This window comes from Eupeodes corollae, chromosome 1 (assembly GCF_945859685.1).
Source record: "Eupeodes corollae chromosome 1, idEupCoro1.1, whole genome shotgun sequence".
NCBI classification, from domain to species: domain Eukaryota; kingdom Metazoa; phylum Arthropoda; class Insecta; order Diptera; family Syrphidae; genus Eupeodes; species Eupeodes corollae.
The window spans coordinates 119,191,074-119,204,955 of NC_079147.1; the positions used below are offsets into that span (position 1 = coordinate 119,191,074).

General features: G+C 34.8%; 1 protein-coding gene and 2 long non-coding RNA genes across 3 annotated transcripts in view; 1 reads left to right on the top strand and 2 right to left on the bottom strand.

Annotated features, from left to right (window-relative positions):
- Positions 1–1,598: 1,598 nt before the first annotated feature.
- On the bottom strand, positions 1,599–2,519 carry LOC129942616 (uncharacterized). Its single transcript, XR_008781066.1, has 3 exons — positions 2,423–2,519; positions 1,929–2,372; positions 1,599–1,872 (listed from the first exon to the last, which is right to left on the bottom strand). It is a non-coding gene; the product is annotated as an uncharacterized LOC129942616 (long non-coding RNA).
- Positions 2,520–9,173: 6,654 nt separating this feature from the next.
- LOC129953115 (uncharacterized) lies at positions 9,174–12,958 on the top strand. Its single transcript, XR_008782448.1, has 2 exons — positions 9,174–11,697; positions 11,751–12,958. It is a non-coding gene; the product is annotated as an uncharacterized LOC129953115 (long non-coding RNA).
- Positions 12,752–13,882, bottom strand: part of LOC129953099 (ubiquitin-conjugating enzyme E2-17 kDa) — a 28,178-nt gene continuing 27,047 nt past the window's right edge. Inside the window, exons 3-5 of the mRNA XM_056065993.1 lie at positions 13,348–13,379; positions 13,102–13,285; positions 12,752–13,045 (exon numbers count right to left, since the gene is read on the bottom strand). Coding sequence (XP_055921968.1) covers positions 12,906–13,045; positions 13,102–13,285; positions 13,348–13,379 — 356 coding nt within the window. The 3' untranslated portion in view covers positions 12,752–12,905. The remainder of the gene's footprint in view (positions 13,046–13,101; positions 13,286–13,347; positions 13,380–13,882) is intronic.

Sequence of the window (13,882 nt, forward strand, 5' to 3'; positions counted from 1 at the left end):
TGGCTACAACGAGGTAGTGGTCCTAGTCAATGTTGGCCTCTCGGAATGTTCGGATATCCTGGATACTGGAGAAGTGTCGTGCGTCGATCGCAATGTGGTCAATCTGGTTGACGGTTGATTGATCAGGAGATTTCCATGTCCCCTTGTGGATATTAAGATGCGTGAACTGCGTACTAGCTACCAGAACGTCTCGCCCCGCAGCGAAATCGACCAGCCTGAATCCGTTGTCGGAGGTGGTGTCGTGCAGGCTGTATCTCCCGATTATGCCACCAAAGATGTCTTCTCTTCCTAGCTTGGCATTAAAATCTCCTAAGACAATTTTAATGTCATAGCCAGGGCACTGCTCATATGTATTGTCCAAGGGCTCGAAGAACATATCTTTGGTGTCTTCATCTTTCTCCTCTGTTGGGGCATGCGCGCATATTAGGCTTATGTTGGCGAATTCAGCCTTGATGCGGATTGTCGTGATGCGCTCATTCACACTGTTGAAACTCAAGAATTTTTGCCTGAGTCTAGTTCCATCAACAAATCCACACTCTCATAGACGCTGTCTTTGTTCTCGGTAACAGTTGCCGTCGTATACATCGCACTCTTTTAGTTTGCGTTTGCCCGGTCCATCCCATCGCACTTCTTGGATGGCGGTTATATCTGCCTTGCAGCAGTTTAGGGCTCCCCCTTATTGTTCGGCTGCACGTGGTCTGTAAAGGGACCTAACATTACACGTACAGATCCGAAGTTCGTTGTCCTTATTTCGTTTGCGTGAGTTGTCAACAGTGAATCCGTCTGTATCCGAGGCTTGGTAGTGCTTCGCAACTAAAGGTATTTTTTACGTGGCCAGGAAGTCACCCCGACGGCACAACCCCCAACCTGGAGGGCCAGATCCTTAGTATAACTCCAAGGAAGGGGAGCTGGATGAACCGCTCCTTATAGGCCTGGGCTCCGAATTTGTCGAAGAAGCCCTATAAGGTGTTCACTAAGTAGTTCGACCTTACTGGAACTGTAGACGCCACCGTTGATTCTATCTCGAGAATTCGTCCGCTGCCGCATGGATAAGGAGAGGTGCCTTAGTGGAAACACCTCTCCCCCCCTCTCTCGTTTGCTGCCCCCAACAACTTTCCACTGGGGTTGGAACCCTATCTCCAGTTGAGGTACTAGGCACCCGATGTTCACCGCGGGGAGGTGAGAGTAGGAGTTGATAGACAGAGGTGGGTTTTGAGAAAAAACCTGTGGACGCTTGTGTCCTCTTGAATGCACATGTCTACCATTTGAACATCTAATATCTTTTTATTTAAAAAAAAAAACTAAGAAGATTTTCAGTATTTATTGATGGATAGTTATTGTGTGCCTTTTTGTGTGTTAATTAATGAATTCTCATTCTTTTTTGTTTAAACTGTGATAAAATATTTTTTTTTTTAAATGAATTGTGTTTTCTTTGTTTTAAGTATTAAGTGTATTATTTTTATTTTTACGAAACTATGAGTAAGGTTAACATTAGTTTATAAGTTTAGTCATGAAAACAAAGCAAAGTTCCTTTTTTGTAAAGAAAACAAAATACAAATAAAAAAATTATTGAAAAAAGTATTTTATTTTCAAAAAATTGTTCAACAAGAAGTTTCTTTTCCTAGCACAGCTGCTTCTCTCTTGATTTTCCATGTTATGATTTGAATTTAAATCGTTTAACAGATCGTCATCATTTTCAGTTTCGATGTCAGAAAATTTTCCGGATTCATTAAATAAATGAATGTGGTTGTGCAAAATGCAACTAGCTGTTATAATTTTATTGGCCAGCATAGGACTTGAAACATCCAAATATTTCAATCATCACAATCGCCTGCATAAATACCGATTAAAACACCTCGATGGTCACAAACTCTTGTTAAAAGAAATTAATATGTAAATTTGTTAAAATTATTATATATTAAGTGTACCTTGTAAAATAATGGAATGCGTATTTTTCTGTTGTAATAGTCTATAGGGTTCTTCACCGGCTGTTTGATTTGAATGTGACACCCATCTGTCGCACCAACGATTCCAGGAATATAACCTCCTGATTTTTCTCGAAATACCTTCATAATAATATTTATGTGTGTGTTATTTCAAAATGATGAACTGAATTTGTCAAACATTTTATGTACACATACCCGGGATATATCATTTTATTGGCTTTTTGATGGCTACTTAATGTATTAAGCCAAAAGGGAACACAACAAATCCAGAATCTGACAAAATGATTTGTGTGCCGAACTTGGTGCTAAATTGAAACGATCACCAGAGGACAAAAAACTCTTGTTTACTTAAAATCCAAATAGTATACAAAAATTTGTTTCCAAATGATGAACACGCTTGAGATTTCCAATCTTTTTCATAAGATCCTTTAATAAAGAAGTTATTATTAACACACTTTTATAAACAAAAAAAATACCGAAAAACAACTTCGACTCATTCGAAAATGGCAACGGAATTCTTCTAAACTGTACTCTGGAATTACTACTTCATAATAGTTCGTGTTCCTTACGCGATCTTCTTTAATATTTCCTTGAAATTGGTCCTTTAAAAAACCCACTGCGAGGAGATCGTTTACGACAATCACAGCTCCAGCTATTTGGCAGACATATGAAGTTTCTTAAATTGACCACAATTAAACTATTTTACATACCTATGACTTCATCTTCTTCCGAATCGCTCATCATTTCTAATTTGTTTGTATTTTATTTAAAAATATTGTTTAAAATTCTCAAAACTTTCTCAAATGTTTCCGATTTTTCGTTTGTTTGCTTTTATTAATATTAATATGACAGATCAGGATTGATTAGCTTTGTTTTAGTTTAGTTTTGCATTCACAAATCTAGTTGAATTTCAACTACGTAGCCACTAGCTTTGTGAATGCGCCCAATATCGCTGTATTCTTGGCTATTAATTCTAAATCAGGACTTGTTAAATTCTGTTTTAGATAAATATATATTGAAACAATTGAAAGTTTGAATTTCTACTGCTACTGCTGGAATATTAGATGTTATAATTATGAATTTGTGTGGAATAGATGTGGTGCATGGCATGCTTATTGTTTACGAGGATGAAAGATGGTGCTTGTGGGAATGTGGGTTTCTTGTAGTGCTATAATAGAAGGTTTGTGTTCGTTTATCAAAAGCTGAAGTTCATGGTGGTTATTAAAATGTCCGTCCATGTTCCATTGAAGAATTTTTAAGGTTGATGGTTTTGAACGAGGAGTGAATGGGTATGGTTGTCGAGATATTATTTGACTCCGCTTCCCGAATGTCGAAGCATTCAGGCTCCCAAGTGAAACTGAAGGATTCAACACACGAGCAGCAGTCTCTGATTTTAGAGCCTAAAGTTTGATTACTGATCATCATCATCCATTACGTTTACATAGTAACTATTTTCTTTAAGAAGTGTTTTTGTAAGATGTGATAATGGAGAATCTGATGCCCAAGAATTTCTGTTTGGGTGTGAATCTTGTTTTTGAGGTTGATTTTGTGTTTCTGTGTTATTTGGTGTCATTGTTGTTCGGGTAATTTTTGCGGGTTTGTTAGAGAGATTATATACTTGTTCGGGTTGGTTATTTGTTGTCTGTATAGTTAGTGTGGGGTTGTAGTTTAGTTTAGCTATGGTATTGTTATCTTGTGGAAGGGAATTTTCTGTTTGAATTTAATTTAAACGTATTGAGATAGGAGGTTGGTATGATTTTGAAGTTGATGGCTGGTTTTCAGGATGATTATTTTGTTTTTTTGGGGGTTGTTCTCTTTGAATTTTGTTTTTGATAATCTCTGCCATAGATGGGTTAGTATCGATTTTTTTAGTTGGGTGGAAGGTGATGCTGTGCGGGGTCGTCTCTGTAGATCTCCCAGGCTTCTCGGAGGGTGCAGCGGCGGTCGGATTTTATTTTGTTGACCGATTTATGGCGAAGAAAGGTTGGACATGAGGCATCATAAGATGTATGACTGTCTTCCTGACAGTTATTCAATAAATGCGTGAACATTCATGGTGTGGTGGGGGAAGGCAGCATTCTTTGCAAAGTTCGACATTTGTGCAGCGATTTCTTCTGTCCTAATTTTTTACAAATAATGCATCTCATTGGGTTTGTGATAAATTATTCGACTAAAACTAAGCCTTCCTAGTTAGATTTCATTGGGACGTCTTATTAAGTCGAAGGTAAGGATTGCTGCGCCCGTTGGAGTCAATTCATTATTAATTTTTGTAAACATTTTTTTTATTTGGATAATTTTTTGTGGTTCCAGTTCACTTAGAAGTTCTTATTCGGAAATGTCTCTGATATGGGGAGAGAACCCTATCTCCAGTAGAGGTACTAGTACTAGGCACCCGATGTTCACCGCGGGGAGGTGAGAGTAGGAGTTGATAGACAGAGGTGGGTTTTGAGAAAAAACCTGTGGACGCTTGTGTCCTCTTGAATGCACATGTCTACCATTTGAACATCTAATATCTTTTTATTTAAAAAAAAAAACTAAGAAGATTTTCAGTATTTATTGATGGATAGTTATTGTGTGCCTTTTTGTGTGTTAATTAATGAATTCTCATTCTTTTTTGTTTAAACTGTGATAAAATATTTTTTTTTTAAAATGAATTGTGTTTTCTTTGTTTTAAGTATTAAGTGTATTATTTTTATTTTTACGAAACTATGAGTAAGGTTAACATTAGTTTATAAGTTTAGTCATGAAAACAAAGCAAAGTTCCTTTTTTGTAAAGAAAACAAAATACAAATAAAAAAAATTATTGAAAAAAGTATTTTATTTTCAAAAAATTGTTCAACAAGAAGTTTCTTTTCCTAGCACAGCTGCTTCTCTCTTGATTTTCCATGTTATGATTTGGATTTAAATCGTTTAACAGATCGTCATCATTTTCAGTTTCGATGTCAGAAAATTTTCCGGATTCATTAAATAAATGAATGTGGTTGTGCAAAATGCAACTAGCTGTTATAATTTTATTGGCCAGCATAGGACTTGAAACATCCAAATATTTCAATCATCACAATCGCCTGCATAAATACCGATTAAAACACCTCGATGGTCACAAACTCTTGTTAAAAGAAATTAATATGTAAATTTGTTAAAATTATTATATATTAAGTGTACCTTGTAAAATAATGGAATGCGTATTTTTCTGTTGTAATAGTCTATAGGGTTCTTCACCGGCTGTTTGATTTGAATGTGACACCCATCTGTCGCACCAACGATTCCAGGAATATAACCTCCTGATTTTTCTCGAAATACCTTCATAATAATATTTATGTGTGTGTTATTTCAAAATGATGAACTGAATTTGTCAAACATTTTATGTACACATACCCGGGATATATCATTTTATTGGCTTTTTGACAACAAATCCAGAATCTGACAAAATGATTTGTGTGCCGAACTTGGTGCTAAATTGAAACGATCACCAGAGGACAAAAAACTCTTGTTTACTTAAAATCCAAATAGTATACAAAAATTTGTTTCCAAATGATGAACACGCTTGAGATTTCCAATCTTTTTCATAAGATCCTTTAATAAAGAAGTTATTATTAACACACTTTTATAAACAAAAAAAATACCGAAAAACAACTTCGACTCATTCGAAAATGGCACCGGAATTCTTCTAAACTGTACTCTGGAATTACTACTTCATAATAGTTCGTGTTCCTTACGCGATCTTCTTTAATATTTCCTTGAAATTGGTCCTTTAAAAAACCCACTGCGAGGAGATCGTTTACGACAATCACAGCTCCAGCTATTTGGCAGACATATGAAGTTTCTTAAATTGACCACAATTAAACTATTTTACATAACTATGACTTCATCTTCTTCCGAATCGCTCATCATTTCTAATTTGTTTGTATTTTATTTAAAAATATTGTTTAAAATTCTCAAAACTTTCTCAAATGTTTCCGATTTTTCGTTTGTTTGCTTTTATTAATATTAATATGACAGATCAGGATTGATTAGCTTTGTTTTAGTTTAGTTTTGCATTCACAAATCTAGTTGAATTTCAACTACGTAGCCACTAGCTTTGTGAATGCGCCCAATATCGCTGTATTCTTGGCTATTAATTCTAAATCAGGACTTGTTAAATTCTGTTTTAGATAAATATATATTGAAACAATTGAAAGTTTGAATTTCTACTGCTACTGCTGGAATATTAGATGTTATAATTATGAATTTGTGTGGAATAGATGTGGTGCATGGCATGCTTATTGTTTACGAGGATGAAAGATGGTGCTTGTGGGAATGTGGGTTTCTTGTAGTGCTATAATAGAAGGTTTGTGTTCGTTTATCAAAAGCTGAAGTTCATGGTGGTTATTAAAATGTCCGTCCATGTTCCATTGAAGAATTTTTAAGGTTGATGGTTTTGAACGAGGAGTGAATGGGTATGGTTGTCGAGATATTATTTGACTCCGCTTCCCGAATGTCGAAGCATTCAGGCTCCCAAGTGAAACTGAAGGATTCAACACACGAGCAGCAGTCTCTGATTTTAGAGCCTAAAGTTTGATTACTGATCATCATCATCCATTACGTTTACATAGTAACTATTTTCTTTAAGAAGTGTTTTTGTAAGATGTGATAATGGAGAATCTGATGCCCAAGAATTTCTGTTTGGGTGTGAATCTTGTTTTTGAGGTTGATTTTGTGTTTCTGTGTTATTTGGTGTCATTGTTGTTCGGGTAATTTTTGCGGGTTTGTTAGAGAGATTATATACTTGTTCGGGTTGGTTATTTGTTGTCTGTATAGTTAGTGTGGGGTTGTAGTTTAGTTTAGCTATGGTATTGTTATCTTGTGGAAGGGAATTTTCTGTTTGAATTTAATTTAAACGTATTGAGATAGGAGGTTGGTATGATTTTGAAGTTGATGGCTGGTTTTCAGGATGATTATTTTGTTTTTTTGGGGGTTGTTCTCTTTGAATTTTGTTTTTGATAATCTCTGCCATAGATGGGTTAGTATCGATTTTTTTAGTTGGGTGGAAGGTGATGCTGTGCGGGGTCGTCTCTGTAGATCTCCCAGGCTTCTCGGAGGGTGCAGCGGCGGTCGGATTTTATTTTGTTGACCGATTTATGGCGAAGAAAGGTTGGACATGAGGCATCATAAGATGTATGACTGTCTTCCTGACAGTTATTCAATAAATGCGTGAACATTCATGGTGTGGTGGGGGAAGGCAGCATTCTTTGCAAAGTTCGACATTTGTGCAGCGATTTCTTCTGTCCTAATTTTTTACAAATAATGCATCTCATTGGGTTTGTGATAAATTATTCGACTAAAACTAAGCCTTCCTAGTTAGATTTCATTGGGACGTCTTATTAAGTCGAAGGTAAGGATTGCTGCGCCCGTTGGAGTCAATTCATTATTAATTTTTGTAAACATTTTTTTTATTTGGATAATTTTTTGTGGTTCCAGTTCACTTAGAAGTTCTTATTCGGAAATGTCTCTGATATGGGGAGAGAACCCTATCTCCAGTAGAGGTACTAGTACTAGGCACCCGATGTTCACCGCGGGGAGGTGAGAGTAGGAGTTGATAGACAGAGGTGGGTTTTGAGAAAAAACCTGTGGACGCTTGTGTCCTCTTGAATGCACATGTCTACCATTTGAACATCTAATATCTTTTTATTTAAAAAAAAAAACTAAGAAGATTTTCAGTATTTATTGATGGATAGTTATTGTGTGCCTTTTTGTGTGTTAATTAATGAATTCTCATTCTTTTTTGTTTAAACTGTGATAAAATATTTTTTTTTTTAAATGAATTGTGTTTTCTTTGTTTTAAGTATTAAGTGTATTATTTTTATTTTTACGAAACTATGAGTAAGGTTAACATTAGTTTATAAGTTTAGTCATGAAAACAAAGCAAAGTTCCTTTTTTGTAAAGAAAACAAAATACAAATAAAAAAAATTATTGAAAAAAGTATTTTATTTTCAAAAAATTGTTCAACAAGAAGTTTCTTTTCCTAGCACAGCTGCTTCTCTCTTGATTTTCCATGTTATGATTTGAATTTAAATCGTTTAACAGATCGTCATCATTTTCAGTTTCGATGTCAGAAAATTTTCCGGATTCATTAAATAAATGAATGTGGTTGTGCAAAATGCAACTAGCTGTTATAATTTTATTGGCCAGCATAGGACTTGAAACATCCAAATATTTCAATCATCACAATCGCCTGCATAAATACCGATTAAAACACCTCGATGGTCACAAACTCTTGTTAAAAGAAATTAATATGTAAATTTGTTAAAATTATTATATATTAAGTGTACCTTGTAAAATAATGGAATGCGTATTTTTCTGTTGTAATAGTCTATAGGGTTCTTCACCGGCTGTTTGATTTGAATGTGACACCCATCTGTCGCACCAACGATTCCAGGAATATAACCTCCTGATTTTTCTCGAAATACCTTCATAATAATATTTATGTGTGTGTTATTTCAAAATGATGAACTGAATTTGTCAAACATTTTATGTACACATACCCGGGATATATCATTTTATTGGCTTTTTGACAACAAATCCAGAATCTGACAAAATGATTTGTGTGCCGAACTTGGTGCTAAATTGAAACGATCACCAGAGGACAAAAAACTCTTGTTTACTTAAAATCCAAATAGTATACAAAAATTTGTTTCCAAATGATGAACACGCTTGAGATTTCCAATCTTTTTCATAAGATCCTTTAATAAAGAAGTTATTATTAACACACTTTTATAAACAAAAAAAATACCGAAAAACAACTTCGACTCATTCGAAAATGGCACCGGAATTCTTCTAAACTGTACTCTGGAATTACTACTTCATAATAGTTCGTGTTCCTTACGCGATCTTCTTTAATATTTCCTTGAAATTGGTCCTTTAAAAAACCCACTGCGAGGAGATCGTTTACGACAATCACAGCTCCAGCTATTTGGCAGACATATGAAGTTTCTTAAATTGACCACAATTAAACTATTTTACATACCTATGACTTCATCTTCTTCCGAATCGCTCATCATTTCTAATTTGTTTGTATTTTATTTAAAAATATTGTTTAAAATTCTCAAAACTTTCTCAAATGTTTCCGATTTTTCGTTTGTTTGCTTTTATTAATATTAATATGACAGATCAGGATTGATTAGCTTTGTTTTAGTTTAGTTTTGCATTCACAAATCTAGTTGAATTTCAACTACGTAGCCACTAGCTTTGTGAATGCGCCCAATATCGCTGTATTCTTGGCTATTAATTCTAAATCAGGACTTGTTAAATTCTGTTTTAGATAAATATATATTGAAACAATTGAAAGTTTGAATTTCTACTGCTACTGCTGGAATATTAGATGTTATAATTATGAATTTGTGTGGAATAGATGTGGTGCATGGCATGCTTATTGTTTACGAGGATGAAAGATGGTGCTTGTGGGAATGTGGGTTTCTTGTAGTGCTATAATAGAAGGTTTGTGTTCGTTTATCAAAAGCTGAAGTTCATGGTGGTTATTAAAATGTCCGTCCATGTTCCATTGAAGAATTTTTAAGGTTGATGGTTTTGAACGAGGAGTGAATGGGTATGGTTGTCGAGATATTATTTGACTCCGCTTCCCGAATGTCGAAGCATTCAGGCTCCCAAGTGAAACTGAAGGATTCAACACACGAGCAGCAGTCTCTGACTTTAGAGCCTAAAGTTTGATTACTGATCATCATCATCCATTACGTTTACATAGTAACTATTTTCTTTAAGAAGTGTTTTTGTAAGATGTGATAATGGAGAATCTGATGCCCAAGAATTTCTGTTTGGGTGTGAATCTTGTTTTTGAGGTAGATTTCGTGTTTCTGTGTTATTTGGTGTCATTGTTGTTCGGGTAATTTTTGCGGGTTTGTTAGAGAAATTATATACTTGTTCGGGTTGGTTATTTGTTGTCTGTATAGTTAGTGTGGGGTTGTTGTTTAGTTTAGCTATGGTATTGTTATCTTGTGGAAGGGAATTTTCTGTTTGAATTTAATTTAAACGTATTGAGATAGAAGGTTGGTATGATTTTGAAGTTGATGGCTGGGTTTCAGGATGATTATTTTGTTTTTTTGGGGGTTGTTCTCTTTGAATTTTGTTTTTGATAATCTCTGCCATAGATGGGTTGGTATCGATTTTTTTAGTTGGGTGGAAGGTGATGCTGTGCGGGGTCGTCTCTGTAGATCTCCCAGGCTTCTCGGAGGGTGCAGCGGCGGTCGGATTTTATTTTGTTGACCGATTAATGGCGAAGAAAGGTTGGACATGAGGCATCATAAGATGTATGACTGTCTTCCTGACAGTTATGCAATAAATGCGTGAACATTCATGGTGTGGTGGGGGAAGGCAGCATTCTTTGCAAAGTTCGACACTTGTGCAGCGATTTCTTGTGTCCTAATTTTTTACAAATAATGCATCTCATTGGGTTTGTGATATATTATTCGACTACAACCAAGCCTTCCTAGTTAGATTTCATTGGGACGTCTTATTAAGTCGAAGGTAAGGATTGCTGCGCCCGTTGGAGTCAATTCATTATTAATTTTTGTAAACATTTTTTTTATTTGGATAATTTTTTGTGGTTCCAGTTCACTTAGAAGTTCTTATTCGGAAATGTCTCTGATATGGGGAGAGAAGATTTTTCCTTGCACTAAGTTTAAATTATTGTGTGGTGTGATTTTAACCGGAATAGATGTAGTTTTGCTTCATGAATTTATTTGCAATTTGTAAGTTCGCAACTTTCACTAAGAGATCACCGGACCGCATGGATTTAACCTCTAAGATTTCTTTAGATATATGTTCGAAGCCACGATTAATTTGGAATAAGTTGTACGATGAAAGTGGTCGCAATTTTTCTGTTTGGTCGTCTTTTCCGTTTACAATTTTTTCCAAACCAGAAATAACAATATAGCGAGGAATGTTATCGTCGTTTGAGGGAATTGTTAGCAGTAGTGGGTAGTGAGGTTGGTTTAATTTGCGTTTCATTTTGGTGCGTGGGTTCAAGGGAGCATCGGAATCGAGCCCCTTATAAACCTATTTCTACTGGGATCCCCCTGCATTTTGGTTTTAAATTTTAGATACCAGAAAGAAATTGAATTTTCAGACCGCGTGGCGGCGAAAAATTTGGATCAAAAACAAAGCTATAAGGTAAGGTTTTGGCTCTCAGAACACGTCTATACTCGGCGTTTGCCAGATAGCTACTGGGTTGCCAGCACGTAACTTGATACATCCTAGTTTAGTCGATACAATCGGCATTGGTAGCATACATTTTGGTTCAATCGAATGTCCTCGATTGTTTCGCAAGATTTGGCAGCACACAAACTTCAAATTGACGTTTGAAACAAAAATTTTCACTCGACAGAAATTAGCTATCGTCGGCAGTGATTTTTGTATGAGAAAAACTGAAAAACAAAATAATTATGTCAATAAATAAAACACAGGCTGAGATTTTAATCAATTTTATGAGTTCTCACGTTGATATAGCGAGGAGAGTTCTTGAAACTACAAGGGAGTAATTCTGTGGGGAAAACTGATTGAATCCCTAAAGCTGTATAACTAGTGGAACTGATGTTCTTCTTCTGGAAGGCTTTATGAAAAGTCTTCGAGAAAAACTTGAAATTGCCCAAGGATTTTCAAAAATCCCTAAGAAGTAAGTGAATTCGTTTTGGGAGGCAGTCAAAATAGAGTTAAATAGTTAAAGACCCACCTTCTAAGGACACCTCTAGCTGGAAAAAAGTAAATTGAATAAATTAGTCCAAACTTTTTTATAATTTAATTTAATTCTTAAGTGTGGTTAGATTGAAAGGCATAAATCAAGAGGAAAATGGTTAAGAACAAAAAGGAATGCAAAGCTACAGGTGGCGGAGCAAATAGAATGCATTTTTTTAGCAGCCTCGAAGAAGGTGTCATAAGAATGAATGAACTTTGACCTGCGGAATAAAAGATCCACAATTTTTTTTATTCGAAAATTCCTCCGAGCCTTAAGAATCAAATGAACCTTGTGAAGAGAACTAACTTGCCGATGTTTCGATGTCATCAGACGTAGTTGATGTGAGAAATGTTCCACGGCGTCTTCCAACCACTTCGCGTCAATCATATGATTCATCCAGTCTTCGTGTATTTTCTTCATTTATTGCAAAGATTGCAACGACAATACTATCAATTTTTAAAGACAAAAACAAATAAAAACAAGAACAAATCGAAAGATGAAAAACGAACTTTTATTTAATTTTCTTATTTTGACGCATATCAGCTGATTTTAAAACTCCGAAATTAGTATTTCTGTGTGCCAATGCTTTCTTGAATTCGTTTGGGGCTTATGATGTAAATGTATTCGTATTCGTAGCGTAACACAATTTTCGGGGACTTCGCTACGAGGGACTCTGTGATAGGGGTGATTATCTCCAAAATATTCTTTCGATTTTAGCACAGGACACTTCTTGGCCTTCACTTTCACTTTTCGAATCAAAGAAAAACATTTCGACAAAACTTAAAATTGAAACTAGAATGAAATGATTTTAAAGAAAACTCATTTGACATTTGATTTTATACTAGTTCACAATGACTTTTTTAAGTAAAAGTCACAATAGAACTCGTCTCAAATTACGTGCTATCAAAAATAATTTGTTTCGAGTTTCGATCGTCGATCAGACAATCCTCGGTTGTATCAAGTTACGTGCTGTTTTGTATTTTTCTTCTTTATTTGGATAAATTTTGTTTGTTTTTTTTTTTTTCAAATAAATCAAGAGTGCATTCTTAAAATTTTCGTTGATTTTAAAAAGAATACAAATTTAGTTTTATTTAATGAATATTTGAATTTATTTAGTTTTTTTCTCAAAAATAATAAATGTTTAGGAGAGCTTTTGTTTGTATCTTTTAACTGTTTTTATTTTAACGTGTTTATTTGTTTTACATGACGGATCGATCTTACAAACTGGAACGCATCACATAGCATATTTCCTAGTCCATTCTCGAGCTAGCTCATTATATTTTTCTCGATCAGTTTTATATATTCTTGCAATTTCAGGAACGAGTGGATCGTCAGGATTCGGATCACAAAGAAGAGAGCAAATTGAGAGTAAAACTGAAAAGATTTTTTTAATGAGTAATATATTAACAATTAAATTAGCAATTAAAAACCTTTAGAAATAGTAAGTGCTGGTGACCATTGGGATCTTAAAATGTCGAGGCAAATCGAACCGTTGCTATTAATGTTCGGATGATATATACGAGTTGTGAATGCAACTTTTGGTGGTTTAAATGGATAGTCTGTTGGAAAATGAATTGTTAAGAAAAACACACCACCTTGATATGGACTATCCGGCTGATAAAAGAATAAAATAAATATTAATGTGTATACTAGTATCACTTTAAATATAAGCTTACAGGTCCCATTATTGTTGCTTGCCAGTGAAATACTGCATACAAAGAAAAAAAAAAAACAGAATTTAAGTCAATTAATTAAATTTTAAGACAGTAAATAAAATAAAAAAAAAACTTCTCCGACAAATACAGTTGCAGAACTAAATTTTGCAGCAGTACAATTAATTTCTAAAATGTCGAAGTAAGGTAGGGAAAATAATAAATAGTGGTTAAATTTTTAGAAAGTTGATTGTGAAAGAACAAAATATAGGTCAAATGGCCGCCACGACTTCTGCCTGAACGGTCTCATTTGGTTTTACAAAAATACCGCTCAATAATGCCGATAACCCAAAAACCCCACCACACAGTGACTCTGTGAAAGTGAATTTGTTTTTCGACGATCAGTCACTTAGGTCAAAACGTGCCTCATTACTAATGATGATTTCCTTGAAAAATATTTTTTGCAGTATGAGCTGTACGAGCATGCATGGTGTTTGCATATCCCTTACAAAGCCAGTTTGGTCAAAAATTGTCCCTGATTTTTCCGATTGTACGCACA